The sequence below is a fragment of the Taudactylus pleione genome, unplaced genomic scaffold (genome assembly GCF_031769625.1).
Source record: "Taudactylus pleione unplaced genomic scaffold, aTauple2 ptg000054l, whole genome shotgun sequence".
NCBI classification, from domain to species: Eukaryota; Metazoa; Chordata; class Amphibia; order Anura; family Myobatrachidae; genus Taudactylus; species Taudactylus pleione.
Window position 1 is genome coordinate 1,343,097 of NW_028284456.1, and position 19,476 is coordinate 1,362,572.

A 19,476-nucleotide genomic window follows, 5' to 3' on the forward strand; every position below is an offset into this window, starting at 1 on the left:
CGATGTATAGCAGCAGCTGCGGCTTATATTAGCTGCAGCCGTCAGTGTGTAAATCAGCCTGTTTGAGAGAGAAAGCAGGAGGGAGAGGGGCATACACAGGGGACACTCTATTAGTGGAAGCTTAATGAGTACATGCTACCTCCCGGTCTCTGTGTATCTCTGTTTGTTGGTGGTGGCAGCCGGCCCAAAACATTTAAAATGCGACCGGCCCCCCAGCCCGCCCCTACCTAGGACTCACGACAAGTCATTCAGCAGCAGCAGAAGTCTCCTGGCTGTGCTGCCTTCACAGAGCAGAGCATGCACGAGCGTAGACAGCTATTCATGGCGCGGAGTCCGGACTCTGACGGTGATGGGGCGGCATCTATATGACGTCATCTCACATGGTGAGGAGGACGCGCTGCGCTGGAGTCAGTAAGTATGCAGCTGCAGCGCAGTGAGGGCCAGAGAAGCTAATCATGTGTGCCCAGTTTTTTAATGGTGGGATGCCGGGGAGAGGGATTGACGGCCTGCAATGTTTGAGTGGGCAGAGCCTCGGGCTGGTGCTGTAATGCTGTAGCAGGGAAAAACAAAGTCCTGTCTACAGCAGTGGCTATCTGTGGGCCTATTTTAATGTAGGGCCTGGAGCTGTAGCTCCCCATGGTTAATCCAGCCCTGGCTGTGAGGTAAGGATATGTGTTACTGTGTATTGAGGAAAGAAACAGAGAGTGGAGATGTGAGTGAGCTACAAATGGAGAGCTGAGGAGACATGAGTTTCATAGGGTGGTTAAAACCAGGGCCAGTGCAAAGTTTCTGGGTGCCTTTGGCAGTATTTCACCCATCGCTTCTGCCTCCTCCAATTCATAATATACCATGCATCAGTGTCCCCAATGTATAATATGCTACACAACAGTGTTCCAAATTCATAATATACTATGTAGAAATTCCCCAACTAATATGCCACACAACAGAGCCCCAAAATCATAATGTAACGCATAACAATGCCCCAATTCATAAAATGACACACATCTGTGTCACAAATTCATTATATGCCACACAGCTGTATCCCCACTTCATAATTATGCTACAAATCAATTCCTCCAATATATAATATGCCACACATTTATGCCCCAATACATAATATGCCACACAGCTGTGCCCAAAATGTATTGTATGCCACATAGCTGTGGCTCCAATTCATAATTATGTCATACCCAATACATATGCCACACATCTGCCCCAAATTCTTTATATGTCTTACAGTTTTGGCCCTAAACTATTGTGCCACATATCAGTGCCCCAATACATATTTATGCCACACGTGTGCCCCAATATATGTCAGAACCAATTAAACCCCCCACAACACTCACCCTGCCAGCACTCATTAACCCACACTCATTCACCCTGCAAGCACTCCTTAACCCCCTCACAAACATTGCGAGCACTCTTTAACACCCAACACACACACTCTGCCAGCACTCATTTACCCACACACTCACACCCTATCAGCACTCATTAACCCCTCTCAACACACACACACTCTCCCTGCCAGCACTCATTACCCCTCTCCACACACATTGCCACACACTCACCCTACCAGCACTCATTAATTCCCCACATACGAACTGTCAGCATTCATTAACCCACACACTCACCCTGTCAGCTTTCATTAACCCACACACACATTGCCAGCACTCATTAACACTCACACTCACTCTGCTAGGACTCATTAACACACACACACACAAACACACACACATATTGCAAGCACTGATTAACCCACACACACCCTGTCAGCACTCATTAACCCACACAAATTGCCAGCACTCAATAACCCACACACTCATCCTGTCAGCACTCATTAAATACACACAATGTCCCCACCTCCAAAACACACTCACCCACCCCCCCATTTCTCCTCACCAAATAAGGAGTGGAAGTGAAAAGAGGGGCATGAATAGTTGTGAGATATATACAGGAAGTCGATGTGAGTGTTGAGTGTTAAAACAGAGGGGTGAGCTGAGGGAGGTTACAACGGAGACATGGATGAGTGTTACAATCTGAGGCAATAAAAGGGGAGGTGTTAAAAGAAAAAAGCTTTTTATTTATTTATTTTGTTAAATTAAGGACCAGATATAAATTTGAAACAGTTTGTGACTTTTGACACTCTAGTGTGGCGTGGTAATGTGAGGGAATATGTGGATGTGTTCTTGTAAGCGTTCCAAATCATTTTGCAGAGGTCCCATTATATCATCATTTCCTGAGCTCACTATAGCTAATAGACTCTCAGATTTGTTTTATAGATATTCTAATGTGAATCTTATATGACTTAGCTAAAAAATGTACCTAAAAACACTTAAGGGTCTACTAAATATGTTTATCAAGCTTTCTTTTACTCCTTTAGTATGTCACTGCAGTGGTCTATTAAAATGCTGACAGATACATTTTCTCTTAATCACTGAGATCTCATAATGCTGAAATCACTCAGACACCAGACTAGGTGGGACACCATTATTTTTATTATTCACAAAATTTTATTCCAATGTACTATTCATTGAAATTTGCCATTAAACCAGTTTATTGTAAAGAATAACCTACCGGCTCTACTGTCTGGGCTCCTGGAGTTTTCTCTCCAGCGTTCACTTGGGCAGCTGATTTTGGAGGTGGAGGCGCTTTGCGTTTCTTCATCTCTGTTCCAGCACCAATGCCAGAAATATTGCTAAGTGACAGCGATGCACCCAAGGCAGCAGAACGTGAATTCACAGATGGGGAGCTTGGAGCAGTTGAAAAGCCCTGTAAAGAAAAGTAAAAACTTAGTTAATCATAAAAAGTGGCATCAGCAGACTGAAATGCAATAATCCAACATTGTTGGTGATGCATATTACAAGACAAATGCTTATTGAACATGCACAAATATAAAAACCTACATGCAAAAACATTTAATATGAATGGTCGTTTGCCCAAATATGGTTGTCATGTCAATAATAGAATCTTGTATTAAAATGATGACTTTAAATATTTGTTTCCTAGATGCTAGTACTTTGTAAAGAACAGATGTATGCAGGGCCTGATGCTGAGTACTATGCCAGAAGGTGTAGAGTATTTGTGTAAAATCGCTCTGCACATGTCTACAAAAGTGTCCACAAGAAACATGCGCCATGCAGAATTGCTTCCAGCCACTGCCTGTGCCTGTATCAGCAGGACGGAGAAGTGCCAGCATAAGACAAGTACAGTAATGATGCCTGGGAAGCTATATTATTTGCGGGTGGATGGGGACATGTGGAAAAACAGGAGATGATAATGATGATGGATGACCTTCCCTTGACTAGCAAATCACTCCTGACTGGCTGTTTGCAAATGATTGGTGATTTCCACATCACCCAGGTATATATTCTGCTTTTGTAAGCGTGTTAAAGAAACACTGTTTATTCTGTGCACGAGCTGGGGAGCTATTTCTGCGGTGTGGTACAAAATGTTGATGTTCAGGATGTCGACATTCAGAGTGTCGACATGGTCTGAATGTCCATGTCTAAATTCTGAATGTCAAATGTCATTAAGAACATATACCATTTCTGCTATAATACAGGTTTTAGCAGTTTTATTGATGCCTAATACCAAATGCACTAGTTTTAAATAAACATAAATGGTTAAAAACAAGAGCACATGGGAGACATGTGTACAGTATGTGATGACAGTATGGCGTAAGCACAAGATAGTTGTTGCTGACTCGCCCACCTGGGAACTGTCAGGAGCCAGAGCCAACCAGCAGCCGCTCCTACAGTTAGCGGCCGCTGATTGGCTGGTGGCTCCTGACTGTTCAGTCAGGAGCACGTTAGCGGGGTATTTGGTCACACACATACAACGCTAATGGTAAGTATATGGATCAGGAACTCGGTTTGTTTTTTTGCAAAGACCCCCCTGGATGCTACGGAGACCAGCGCGAGGATGGAGGTGAGTATAGGATCTTTGTTGCAGGTCATTAAACACGGATATCTACTTGGAGAAGCGGACAGACCAGCTGGTACAGGTAAGTATGTGTGATTGATGTATGTGTGTAATAAACTTCTACTGTCTAAGGTGTGTGTGTACTGTCTTTATTTAACTATTTATTTTACAGTGGAGGTACGGGTGCCAGCCGCCTGCTGGCACTTGCAGTTCCCCAAGTGCCAAAGGGCAGGCATGCTGGCATGTGTAGTTCCACTGTAAAATACAATAGTTTTCTTTAATTTTACACAATATTACCCCTGTACCCATAGCCTAGGGGTGCGGGGAAGAGCCCCAGGCTTCATACCAAGCCTGGGGTTTTGGGAGATGAGGGACCCCTTTTTTGGGGGGTCCCCACCTCACCTGAGATCCCCGGCTTGGCCTGCGAACGTAGCGTAAGCATGCTTTGACCCTGGAGACCTGATTATAGGGTCTCCGGGCTGTAGCATTACACGCCGATCATTTTGGGTCCGGAGCTGGTTTTAATTATAGGGTGACCCCTATGCATTTTTTTCCCCCTATAATTAAAACTAGGACTGGCCCTGCAGCTTGGTGCTGGTACCTAAATTATGGTGGAACCCTACTCATTTTGTTCCCCGTAATTTTAGGAACCAGGACTGGCTGGCAATTCCGGGGAGGGTTAGGCTTTTGAGGGGAGACCATATGTCATTTTTATTTTTCTATTAGGTATACAGGCAGAAACATACACAAATCACACTGATCTGTGTATGTTTCTGCCAAACTTCCAGCTCAGGAGGTGGTCTATTTGAAACTTCAATTCCACAATGAGTTTGCTACAATCTCACACGAGATTGGAGACTCGATTCTTAGTAAATTTGTGAGTTGCAGCTTTTTCATGTACAGTACTTCCTAGTTTGGTCGATGGTGAGTTTTTTTTGAGTTTGCAATCTCACATGAGTTTTAACAGTGAAAAGAGAGAACTCACTTCCAAACTCACTCAAGTTTGTCTTAAGTAAATTTGCAAGATGAAAAACATTGCAAACTCACACAAACCCAGGTGTGGGTTTGGGTTAGCTGTGAGCTCTCTTTACAATATATCACAGGACTCGGAAGTAAATGTATGGTTTAAATAAATGAGGATATAATTGAATGTCTCGGTGCCTCCAAATCACACTATTACTGCATACTTGTCTACTCTCCTGGGATTCACGGGAGGCTCCCGATTGTTAGGGTAACCCGTACACCCCCAAAAAGTAAGCACATCTCCCGCATCCCGTCTACGTCCTAGTGAAGTGGGCAGGATGGAGAGAATTTCCGCAACATTTTGCAGGTCCGTAGGGAGGGGGCAGAACTAAATTACGCCATTTAGCTCCGCCCCTCCTCACAAATCCGCAAGTCTCTGGCTTTTCCTGTAAAGGGGATGGGGCCTAATGGGGCTATAGTCTTGCCCCACCCCCAAAGGCTGTTCCCGGAAAGGATTTCACAAAAGTCGGTAAGTATGTATTGCTCTCAAGTTAGGTGTATGAAAATGGTATACAAAGATTGGAGTTCCAACGGGTCATGGGTCAAATGGAGGTTGAAGGGAGCCCTGTCTGTTTCATCTGTACTGGGCCCCACAATTGATGGCAGCCCTGTTTATATGCTACTGGTGCAGTCAGAACTGGATGCATCATGAGGGGTTGTAGCTAGTAGACCGGGGACAGGATGCCACCAGTGTAAATCCCGATGGTGCAAGAACGACACTGGATTTAAGATAGATGTCTAAATACCAATGCCTATCTTAATCTCGATGCCTGAATCTAGACAGACGACATCCCGAATGAGGTAAGCTGGGGTGTCTTAGCTGTTATCCGCGGGGGGGCAGGGGAGGCTGTGTTAGGTTTAGGCAGCATAGCGGGGTTAGGGTTAGGTTTTGGGGGTGTTAGGGTTAGGCACCACTAGGGGGGTTAGGGTTAGGCACTAAGGGGGAGACTTAGGTTTAGGCACTAATGAGGAGGCTTAGGGTGCGGGCTGGGTTCGGGTTAGGCTACAAGAAGGAAGGGTTAGGAAGTGTTAGGGGGGAGGGTTAGTATACTTACCCGACCCCTGTCAGGATACCGACCATCGGGATGCCGTTGTCGGTATTTTGACAGGAGGCATACTGACTGCCGGTATTACATACCCATTCCATCATGAGAATCCACTGACTCACAGTACAATTGATTTGAGTTTTTTTTTAAACAGATATCTGTCCAATTTAGCACATACACCATAATGTCATACAGCAGCATGTACTCTCATGGCCACATGTTTGCAAGTTTATGTCTAATTCCAAGTTTATTTATAATCACAGCAAAATATGGTCAGCACAATGGCCCTCACTCAGAGGCGGTCGCAAGAAGCGACCGCTCGCTCTGAATGAGGGCGGCCGCTTACCTTTTCAAGTGCGGCCTCCTGGTCGCTAGCTAAGCTGTAGGTTACCACCCACAGCTTAACGACCGACCAGGTTGATGGTCGCGATGGTCAAGACCATCGCGACCATCGGGGCTTGCGACGACCCTAAGGTTGGGTCTCAGCAAGCGCAAGCCCCAGGGAGCTTCCTGCTCTGATCGAGCAGGAAGCTCCCCACTGACATCATTGCTGATGTCAGTGGGGCCGTACCCAAACGGCAAGCGTTCCGTCGGGAACGCCTCCGTTTGGCAGGCCACCCCCCCTGCCCGCCTCCCAAACAGGGCGAGCTGTCAATCACCATCGACAGCTCTTCCCCTTTGGTACGAGACCCATAGCAATGGAGTGCAGTCGCTAGCCGGGTCTCGCGCATGCGCACTTCGGAGCCGGCTCTGACGTGCGCATGCACAGTGGGCAAACATCGACCCGGTTGCGAGCATCAGCGCTTGCATCCGGGTCTGAATGAGACCCAATGTATGTACAACCCCAGCTCGTCAGTATAATATGTGACCTACTGTATTAATCATTCCACACAAAAAGGTATTCCTTTCAAGGTAAGTCCACCCATTATGGCTTTCCATCTTTTGCAATCCAAATATGATCATTATCATGTGGCAACATGTTTGAAAGTGTGTAGAAATATAAAATTACAACATTTAGGTTAAACATCTATAAAAGTGTATAATGTTATTTGGTACCGTAGCTGTCTGATTGAATCTAAACAGTTTATAAATGTCACCTTAATTTAAATATTTTATTTTCATGTGTGTTTGACCTGAGAGTTGTTTTAACACGCATTTGCATCCAACTCAGCACCAGCCCTTTCTCTGTTCAAACTTTTGTGATACATCGGTCCCTTATTCAGCCTGTTTTGAAGAAAAGGTACATATTGTAGCTACCTTGCTGCTTGTCTTAGACATCCTGAAGAATGGAAGTAGATGTCATCTTATACAAAATAGACATAAGCAGTGCACAATGTTTTGTACTCATATTATTATCATATGTCTATTTCAGTGGGAGGACAGAGCAGATAATGTCTGCATTACTAGCCAAGATGTGTTCCTAGCTCATTGTTTACTTAGGCACAAACACTATCTTACAGAGCCAAAGAATATTGTACACTACGCACAGTGCTGAAGAGATCTCTCCTGCAACAGCCAGCAAGAAGACAAATGTTCCTTATCTACTTCTAGAAAGAATGTTGCAATCAAGATACATGTTCTAGGACATAACATTAATCTGGCTTTATTGATACTGATTATGTACCATTAAACAAAGATAAGGGGTTACTTTAATGACTACTGTTGAATTATTTAATAATATTGTTTAAGATGAAGAATTTGCATAATATTTAAACAAATGTCTAAACTTTGTAATGATGCATATGACCACTTATGTAAAGGCGGGGATCCACTACCCGACTGTGAAAAGACTGAACGATAACGATATAGTTCAGTCGTTCACTACACTGCAGGGTGCCCACACTGAACGATATGTCGGTCAGTGCAGGCACAATCAATCATCTTCAAACATGCTGACCCTGACAATATCATCAGGTTGACCAGCATGTTTGCACGATGATAGATGTCTAAAAGACCAAATTTTAGAACGGTTTTTAAACGATGTTCAAACGATTATCGAACGATTGAACAATATCGATATAATTAAATCGCTAATTTTAATCATCTAGTGGATAGGCACCTTATTGGTGCACACACACGGTCAGATTTTTCTTCAGATCTGAACGATAACGACTTTAAAAATCATTCAGTCATTCATATCTGAAAGAAAAATATGACGTGTGCAACGATGAACGATGCGTGTTCCCATTTGTCAGATAACGATATCTGACATCTGATGTGTTTGCAGTCAGTTTTGGACGATTTCCATTCGTTCAATCGTTCATCTGACATATCTGACCGTGTGTATACACCTTAAGAGTCAGCACCCAAAAATGGAAGAAGTCTTTGGCCCCACTCATACATTTATTTACCCACAGCAATCCTTACACAATACATAAAGGACTTTGCATATTTCCTTTCTGCCTCCATTTCACCAAAATTATCAGATCTAAATAAACAAATGCCCTCAGATTGTTCAGTGACTAAATAAACATTTTTGTCTAATTCATATACTTTCTTTACTCACCATTAAAATATTAAATATTAATAAGATCACACACACATTTGGTAACAAACTTGGATATTTGGGCAGTCATATTGGACATAACATACAGTTCAGAGGTGAGGCCTGAAAGTCGACTAGTAACTGCCAATAGGGCTGTATGGATGACCTAAAAAGATATGTGTAATTATTATTATTAGTCATTTATATATATATTTATATATAGCACCACTAATTTAGCAGTGATGTACAGAGAATATTATTTTTAACAGACCTTTCCCAAGTGGAGTTTACAGTAGGGTATTTATCAAAACTGGGAGAGAGATAAAATTGTAAAATATAAATTACCAACCAATCAGCTCTTAACTATCATTTTATAAACACAGCCTGCAAAATGTAAATTGGAAGCGGATTGGTTAGTACTTTATCTCTCACAATTTTATCTTTCTCCCAGCTTTGATAAATACCCCCCTAAATCCTGGAACCCAGAAGCGCACATACACATAGTATGGTACATATTTTTATTTTATTTTTTTCATAATCTGAGAGCACACTTTTCCCTTATACCCCTTTTACACCGAAGCTAAAACCCGGGTTTTTGAAGGGTTAACCCGGGCAGCTCCCTGGTGTAAAAGGGCAAAGGGTTGGATCGCCAGGTCGAGTGACCCGGCAATCCAACCCAGGTAACTAGCAGGGTTTAACACGGGCGTAGCCCGTGATACCCTGCTATGGGAACAGCGCACTCCGGGTCACGAAGACCTGGAGTGCGCTGCTAGCCGGCCGATTGGTCCGGCTTCAGTGGCGCTTGGAGATGACGTCATCTCCAAGCATCCACTTTCACTCCGCAATAGCCGGGTCTATGCAGACCCGACTGCGGTGTGAGCGGCGCTGACTCGGGAATATCCCGAGTCAGCGCCGGCAAAATTCCGGGTCTGATCCGGATAGGAACTTTGTTCCAACTCCGGGTAAGACCCGGAATTTAGGTGGAAAAGGGGTATTAGTCTTGAATTTAATCTTTTTATAACAATTTTCCCTTATGAAGATGAGGTCTGGTCAGTAACATTTTTCTTTTGATTTTGTGAAGCTCAGTTTGGATGTCACAATGATTTTGTTGCTTCTCCCCTTTATTTTGTAACACATTTCTGTTTGGTCCTACCACCAGTTCTATCTCTAGTTCAGGAACACTGTTATGCGCAGTTCATGTGCTCTGACATTCACAAATGTTTTCCTGTTTCTGTCTTAAATTTCAATTCTGTCAACTTGAAAATTACATATGATGTACAAGCTGGGGAGATTGCTTTCTTGGATTTCAAAACCCCCAGAAGGCTCATTACAAACTACTGTGTACTGCAAAGTTACAGCCACCACTTGCTAACTGCATTGGAATCAGGTGTAGTCTTCCTTTAAGTTTGATTAAGACAAAATAAGCCAATGAATTACATGCAATATTAACTAAAAAGGAGATGCAATAACAACTACTAAGACGTAAGGCCCCCATACATTAGAGATTGATTGCAGCAATCGTGCAATTTGCAATCAATTGTGTATAAAAATCTTTCCATTTTTCAATCGATTGCAGAATTGCCACAATCGATTGAAAAAGGGAAAGATTTTTGTACACAATCGATTGCAAATTGCACATTTGCTGCAATCAATCTCTGATGTATGGGAGCCTTTGTTTGGAACTTGACTGCCAAAACCAGTAAACCAAAGATGTTATTGGTAGACATGGGAGAATCTTACGATCTGATTGAGATCTTGGGGAATCTTGATGTACCAACTCTTCCATTACATATACTGTACTAATATGGTTGTGATCAAGAGGCTTGGCTTGTAAATACTGAAGCCATTTTTTTCAATATACTAAAACTCATCTAGGCTAACTAGATCATTAAAGGCACATATTGATGCAGGCAGGGCATGTACTGTACATTTATTTTTCCTTCAAATGTCTTTTATAGTGCTGTGACCTAACAGTACTGTACATCATATGTAGGCAATGGTGCATGAAATAAGAACTATTCCAATTTCCATAAATGCTGATAAATACCATCAAGTCCTACAAGTCCCAGCATACTCTAAAAGCAGATCAGGCATGCTAAGACTCACAGCTGAAGAGCCATACTGTAGTTGCACAGCACAGTTCACCTAAAGCTGCCCATTGGTTTCCCAGGTGAAAGTACTGCCCACATCTGGTATACACTATTGCTGCAGTCGCACCAAAGAGCCACTCCCGTGCGACTGTGCTAGCGCAGACTGTATTTTTCTCCCCAAAAATGCGTCTTTGTCGCAATGCAATACACTACAAGATTCCACTGACTAATTTGATATGCAAAACTTGTATATCTGTGTGCGACTGAGTCTGAAGCTGTATACAAAGTGCTGTAATGCAGCGGCTGCTGTTTTTTTCCATGCCAAGTTCCACTGTGCTTCATATACAGAATCGGTCACACACAGATACAGTATACCAGTGTTGCTTATCAACTTAATCAGTGGAGTCTTGTGGTGCATCTTAGTTGTACTGCATTGCGACTAAGACGCTTTTTTGGGTAAAAAACACAGTCGGTGCTAGCAGAGTCGCACGGGACCTGGTGGCTTACTCGTGCCAGGCATCTCGTGCCAATTGAGGGCTAGGTGTATGAGGACACATCTGTAGTGATAAACTACCACTCTTGCTGTTCTTTTTCATCAGTATATATATAGGGATCAGATTGGCAAACAAATTCTATAGCATTTTCCTGTTGATAACAGAGTTACAAGGAGTCTTCTAAAGATTTGGCTAATGCCTCCAGTCAAGCCTTCAATTTCTTCTATCTGTCCACAATGGACTGGCTTGGGTCAACCCAATAGGCCAAGAATTAACTTGAGTGGGTAACACTTCCCAAAATACTTTCCCAGTATTCATATACAGTAAACAACACTATTACAGTCAAAATTGTATTAACCAGGAGTCCATTGCAGGAATGGATTATCACCAGCAGCAGCTCCTACCCTCTTGGATGATTGGCGCTGCCGCTGCTGAAGGAGAGGAGTCCCGGCACCTGCGCAATGGATCTGGCAGGTGCCGGGACCGGCGCATGCCTCACATGGCAGACATATATGCATGTCAGCAAAGCACTTTATATTGTAATTGTATAAATCTTTGGTCCTCCATATAAAAAAACCTGGTGGTATGTACCTATCTGGGCTTACTGACAAAAATGAAGGAAGTTGATATTATATATTGGTTTCATTCTTAAGTGTCCCTATTATATCATACTCTGAGGATATTATACACATACAGAATTACTAGCACATTTGTATACTTTTTTGTTATTAATAAACCTAATAGATATTCTCTATTTTTAAATTAAATTCTACATATATTTGGCTGTTTGTAACTAAGTATTATGCCTGATTTGTCATTTACAAAAAAAATCTGAAAATATGGTGGCATAAAATAATTTCATTCCTGCAGCTGTTTTACTTTCTCAGGGTATGTTTACGGCGATCATCATTTTCATTTAATTTCCTTATAAAATTAATTAAACACTGATAAAAAAAATGATTTGGATCTTAGAAAGAATTTAAGGTCCGTAATGACTGTTATTGCTATGGCTCATTAGTGGCATTATGTAATTGCAGTACGTCACAGCAGTCAAGGTCAGGTATATAGTTATTAGTTGGATGTAAATGACACGAGTAACTGACAAGAAAGTAAATCTCCTCTAACATTTATATTATAATACAGGGAAAAATGTAGGATACATTTACAGAACATTATTTTATTAGTTTAATTTGAGAAGGTGAAACAGACACCTGATGGATTCTAGTTGTTTGGTTTTAGTGTGGTGTTATATGGCTTCACTATCCTGCACAGTAGTAGTTTATAGGCACACAGGGCCTGTTTCACAGATGTACGCTATGCTGATGTTTACGCAAATGGACCGACTTTTTGCCACTGTACATGTGTCTGAGTCGCACTGCGCATGCGTGAAGGTACATTGCAGTAGTCGCCAGGGCCAGTGCAAGGTTCCTGGGCGCACTAGGCAAATATTAATTTGCCCCTGGTTTCCCCCAGCCATCTACATAAGACATCACTATCGCTTTTAAAAAACTTTGGGAACAACATTTGGGGTCCCTCCAAAGAACATTCCCCTCTTTGAGGCATCCTTAATTTTTTTTTAGTTCAATGAACCCAGCAGCACCCTCCAGTGGCCAGCGCCCTTAGGCAGTTAGGTATATATATATATATATATATATATATATATACACACACACACACATATATATATATATATATATATATATATATATATATGAATTACATCCACAGCATTATTAGCTTCGGACTTACAGCAGCTAGGTGCAACGATCTGGCTAAAATAGACTGTACACATATTGAGATGCGTGTGCCTCTGCAACGGCAGCACCTAGTTTACATTGTCATTTTCAGCATATACTTGCACCTGCCGTATAGCAGGTGCAGAAGACACCCCTCATAACAGGTGCACATAACTACGGAATTTGCATGAATGCATCCTTACCGATAGTTGCCTAAGGGAGTGCACCCTTCACACCACCCACTGTTCCACCTCTTGGTCGTAAAGGCAGATGATTGCTGTAACCAGTGGGTTACATAATTAATTTCTGCATAGGCATATAAGTTGTAACACATATACCCTTGCTGGGCCCCATTAAGGTTTTAAAGAAAGGATATTGTATTCATGCAGTTCTAGTCTATGCATAGACTGGTCAGATCACCTTCAGGGTCAGACAAGACAAAAACTGAGGGGCCAACTTGTATATGCCATTATCAGAGATGTATAATGAGCCATTCATACCTTATATGGTGTTACTAGCAGACAGCGAGCCACATTGCAGTGGGGTGACCACTGTAAAATGTGTAGAGATGCTAAGGATTATGGGTTACTGATAGTGATGTCCATAGTCTACACAAAGGGGGTTTAAGACAGTGTAACTCCAGACATTTTAGGATACTTCATAACTGTATTTCTTTGTCTGAATATATCTTAGTGCTTGCAAGAGATAAGAATGGTCCATGCTATGCTGTACCAATCAGTGCTTGATACCCAGTATGTAACTAATATGGGCTTAATATATGGAAAGCCAACACCCATACTATGGTATATAGATCAAGACCTAGACAAAGGCTCTTCGGCTCGTGCATGGACTTGTGACTGCAGTAGAGTGCCTGCAATGTAAATTGAAAGACCTGGGCGTTGATTAAATAAGGGCTCACCAGAGAAGATGAACTACATCTTATGTTGAAGACGATAAATCACCGGTTTCATCTGTATACATAGACCAAAGTTGAGTATACTGTATACATTGTATGTTAATTGTTTGTTGGTTGTTTGTTTGTTACTTGTGAATAAAGTGTGTTCATTTGTACTCACTTTAATGGTCACGTGTGTAACTATTTCATTTTCAATCAGAACGAAACCCACCATTATGCAATTGCATAATGTGTTACACTTTAGATAAATTTGCTTTCTGGGCACACAGAGCAAAAAAAAAATGGAACATGTGCCACACCAATTGGCATAGAGCTCATTCTGCATAAGCCCCTTTGTTTCCAAATATCAAATATTAAAAAAATATACTTATATTTTGAGGAAAAAGGTTTAGTAGGACCAACTGAGATAAGTCTGATACTGACACAAAAATATCAATGAGCAAGAGCCATTAAAGAAAGAGTGATTGGACAAATATTTCAATGCTCTCTAATGTCTGGAATTGAATGGAAGCCCCAGCAATTTAAATCACAGATCTATTTCCGCCATCAGAATTACCTCAAGGTAATGATCACTGCAATTTGCTTGTGATCTACTGAATATTGAAACATAAAAAAGTATGTACTTTCATCTTTATATTTAATTTTTATGTAATTGTTATGTTGTACATGTGGACATTTGTGGAATGTGCAATAATTCAGAGCTCCCCAAACTCGGTCCTCAAGGCACCCTAACAGTCCAGGTTTTAAGGATATCCATGTTTAAGCACAGCTGGTAAAATCAAAAGACTGAGGTACTACTTAAATCCCCTGTGCCCAAGCATAGTTATACTTAAACCATGGACCGTTGTTGGGAGAGGGTTGTTGGGAGAGACGTCATGGCATCTCTCTCACAGTACCGAACACGAGGAGCTGTCGGACAGCAGCAGATGCAGTAGCGGGGCTTCAGTTAAGTACTGCTTGTGTGTTATTATTTGTAAGGGGCACTACTAGGGTGGGCATTCTATGGGGGCACTACTACTATTGTGGGCAATGTATAGGGGCACTACTACAATGGGCACTACTACTGTGGGCATTGTATAGAGAGCACTACTACTGTGGGCATTGTATAGGGGCACTACTACAGTGGGCATTGCATAGGGGCACTACTACTGTGGGCATTGCATAAGGGGCACCACTATTGTGGGCATTGAATAGGGGTCACTACTATTGAGGGCATTGAATAGGGGTCACTACTACTGTGGGCATTGCATAAGAGGCACCACTACTGTGGGCATTGTATAGTGGGCCCTACTACTGTCAGCATTGCATAAGGGGCACTACTACTGTAAGCATTGCATAAGGGACACTACTACTGTGGGCACTGTATAGGTGGCGCTACTACTGTGGGCTTTGCATAATGGACACTACTACTGTGGGTATTGTATAAGAGGCACTACTATTGTTTGGTATAATGTGTATAAGGGGTACTACAGTATGGTACACTACTACACTGATGAAAAAGGTGGGTGTCCTAAGGGCACACCCCCTTTTGAGTGGCCATGCCCCTTTTCCGGCGTGCACATTAGTACAACCTTTGATTTTCCATACCCCTACTTCAAAATTCCCACTTGGATCACTGCCTATGCAGGTGATAATGAATCCTGAACGTTCAGGACTGTCAGTCTGTGGGTTAATTTATTTCAGTACAGAATAGTGTAATAAGGTGAAAATGATACACACACTTGTACATTATTTGTGTTTCTGTACTGAAAATAAAAAGCTCGTTTTCACAACCAGCAATAAACAATTAAAGTTACACAAACTAATTCCATGGAAGAATCTAAACTTATGTGATACCAAGCTCAGGTTACCTTGATACTTTGTATGTTTACATCAGGAGGGAACAAGACCTATTGCTTAAACCGGCCTTAATACACCACAGAAATCAATAAAATATTTTCCAAATGTCAAGTCCTCTGTAAGGGGGCATTTTATGTAGGACTTTCCTCTACGACTACCAGCCAAATTTGTACTAAGCATGTTAAGCTATTACTTGGTGGCTTGCCCTTTACCACCCTATCCATGCAGGAAAGGTCATATTGAGGGTGTTTATGTTAACTGTTGTAGTACAAAGCACAAAAGTGCTGCATGATATCTGTAAAAGAAAAAAAATGCAGGTAGCCAAAGTAAACATAACAATATGTATGCATTTATTTACTATGTCTATATTAATTATCTAGGCTTTGCTAAAGATCACAATAAATTATTTTATTGTGAATTTTACAAATAAAAGGAGAAACATAATAAATTATGGAGATAGAATAAATAGCACATATCAAAATAAAACTACGAAGAGATAGGTGATCAGAACAACTTCTAGTCAACAGAAGAGGAATAAGCATGAAACACAGTCAAATACTAATTTATTTTTTACAAGATACTGAATTATGCTCTAAAAAAATAAAAAATCTATATGTCATGTAGATTAAATTACATTTCAAAATATGCTCATAAAGATATGTGGCAATTCTACTGCAGAGACATATATTTCCATAGGCAAATTCCCCCAAAACAATATTTGAACAAATCAATTGAATTTTGTGTATAATTAATGCAGTTGAGAACTTTGAATCTAAAAACGGATTTGGTCAGTGTAATCTTTGTCTAAATAGACTATAGCAACGTTTATGGGGGAGATGTATCAAACCTTGGAGAGAGAGAACCAACCAATCAGCTTCTGTAATTTTTCAAGCGCAGCCTGTAAAATGACAGTTAGAAGCTGAATGGTTGGTACTTTATCTCTCTCCAAGGTTTGATACATCTCCTCCATGGTCATATAGTAGATCATGCGACTGTCCTGCAGTAGTTTGTCAACAATTAAAGGGCCTCCCTGGTGAGTTAAGTATATTTATTTTAAAAGCAACGCATATGAGTTTATGCCCATGCTTAATAGAACTCAAAAAATTCTTGGGAAAGTTTCTGCTGTGTTGTATGATAATATGGGCACAGTGTAACTTTATTTCTATGGCAGACGATATTTCATTTTACTCTGGCAGAACAACCATTCCCGCATATGTGTAAATGTTAATATGCTGGAATAAAAATGTTTGCTCTTTTACAATAAATCTTTCCGGAAACAGGATCACATGGCACAGGATAAGCACATATCGCTGGGGCCTAGTTTGGGCTGATTGTTTAAATATCCCCTGTGGGCTTACACTGTTTTCTCTAGGGGTTTAATCCCTACCTCTGTGCATCTGCATTCTAAGCTGCCCTACCACAATTCTCAGCTTTCATTTCTGTACCTTCCAACTCTCACCCCTTTCAAAAAACAAACAAACCCCAGGCTCTTTCTACATATCTATTGCATACTGTCTTACCTTATCTGGGTTATTTGCATCTTGTAACATCAATTGCTGTTGTTTCATACTTGCTGGGGATTGTATTTTAAATTGTTATAAGTTAGGGTTTGCATTTGGTAACATCAATTGCTGCATGTTTGTTATATAATCGCTGTATATCGTAGTTTATGTTACTGATGTTTGCATTATGTAACAGCAATGGCTGCAAGTATGATTGAGAATAACTGTGTATTGTAGTAAATGTTTAACTAAAGCTGGCCACACATCTAAAGATTATCTGTCCAACCAGCCAACTAGTTGATTGGTTGTAATGAAAATCTGGTAATGTATGAAAGCAAATGACAATCAGCAATTTACTCCCAAGCGCTGAAAAATGGACAAAAACTGTTGTTTGAACAAATTGTTTAGATCACAGGTTCTCAAACTCGGTCCTCAGGACCCCAAACAGTGCATGTTTTCCAGGTCTCCTCACAGAGGGCCTGATTCAGACCCACTCGCGAGCGGCTGTCCTCTCGCAAGTGGGTCGATGTTATGCACTGAGCATGCGCACGACGGAGGGAGCTCCGTCGTGCGCATGCGCCAGACGCGACGAGCGAAGGAAAGTCCTTCGCTCGTTGTGTCCGATCAAAGGGGGCGTGCTGTCAATGTTGATTGACAGCACGCCCCCTTTGGTGGGCGTGCCGGGGGCGTGCCTCCCTGACGGGGAAGCCGGCCCACTGACATCACTAGTGATGTCAGTGGGAGTGATTTTGGCTCTGATAGAGCCAAAATCACTCCGGAGCTTGCGGTTGAAAACCTCAACCGCAGGCTCCGGCTCGCAATTTCGATGGTCGCGATGGTCTCGACCATCGCGGCCATCACAAAGCACGCGTATAGCCTGTGGGTGGTGACCCACAGCTATACGAGCGTCCAGGAGGACGCTCCATGAAAATGGAGCCCGGCCCTCATTCAGAGCGTGCGCTCTGCTCAGAGCGTACGGCTCTGAATGAGGGCCAGAATCACAAGTGAAATAATTAGCTCCACCTGTGGATCTTTTAAAATGTGTCAGTGAGTAATAAATACACCTGTGCAGCTGCTGGGTAACCTGGAAAATGTGAACTGTGTGGGGTCCTGAGGACCGAGTTTGAGAACCCTTGGTTTAGATCAAACATTTAACAAACTTGTCTGAATGACCATTTTCATCTGTTTTCTGGCATTTAGGAGCAAATTTCTGATCATAAGTTACTCCCATACGTTACCAAATTTTCATTCCAACCAATCAACTAGTTGGCTGGTTGGACAGATAATCCTTAGATGTGTGGCCAGTTTAAGGGTCAGATTCTCCATAGTTACACAGTCCCAGTTGGTTAGGCCATTTGCTCAAGCAACTGTATGCCCCCTTGCCCCTCTCTTCCTTAATAGCTATTACATTTAGTCTTACCATATCAGAATCATTTGCATGTTGTAACATCAAGTGCTGTTATATAATGGCTGAGTATTATAGTTTAAGTTGTAAGGATAGGTTTTGCATTTTGTACATAAATCGCTGCATGTATTGTTTTATAATTGCTGTGCATTATAATTTGAATTGTTAAACTAAGGCAGGGGTTCCCAACCACGGTCCTCAAGGCACACTAATACCCCTTTTCCACCCAAATTCCGGGTCTGACCCGGAGTTGGAACAGGGTTCCTATCTGGATCAGACCCGGAATTGTGCCGGCGCCGACTCAGGATATTCCCTAGTCGGCGCCGCTCACACCGGAGTCGGGTCTGCATAGACCCGGCTTTTCCGGCGTGTAAGTGGTCGCTTGGAGATGACGTCATCTCCAAGCGCCACTGAAGCCGGACCGATCGGCCGGCTTGCTGCGCATTCCAGGTCATCGTGACTCGGAGTGCACTGTTCTCATAGCAGGGTTTCACGGGCTACGCCCGTGTTAAACCCTGCTATTTACCTGGGTTGGATTGCCGGGTCGACCCGTCGATCCAACCCTCTCCCCTTTTACACCAGGAAGCTGCCCGGGTTAACCCTTCAATAACCCGGGTTTTAGCTCCGATGTAAAAGGGGTATAACAGTCCAGGTTTTAAGGATAAGCACACTTGAGCACAAGTGACTTAATTAGTACCTCAGTTACTTTGATTTAACCATCTGTGCTTAAGCATGGATATCACTAAAACCAGGACTGTTGGTGTGCCTTGAGGACCGAGGTTGGGAATCACTGAACTAAGGTTTGCATTGTGCAACAGCAATCGGTGCACATATGATTGAGAATCGCTGTATATCATAGTAAATGTAGTAAACCTATGGGTCAGATTCAGTTCCCTTTAACAGCCCTTACCATAAATGCCCCATCCCCCGACTGCCTTGTGCTCTCTAGTTTCACTGTCCCAGTTTGTCAGGCCATTTCCGCAAGCAACTGTGAGCCCCCTCTGCTGCATTTAATAGGA

General features: G+C 42.3%; 1 protein-coding gene across 1 annotated transcript in view; it reads right to left on the reverse strand.

The window, feature by feature from the left end:
• The window catches only part of COBL (cordon-bleu WH2 repeat protein), a 440,790-nt gene that overhangs the window by 236,111 nt on the left and 185,203 nt on the right, over positions 1-19,476 (reverse strand). Inside the window, exon 7 of the mRNA XM_088464406.1 lies at positions 2,575-2,769. Coding sequence (XP_088320532.1) covers positions 2,575-2,769 — 195 coding nt within the window. The remainder of the gene's footprint in view (positions 1-2,574; positions 2,770-19,476) is intronic.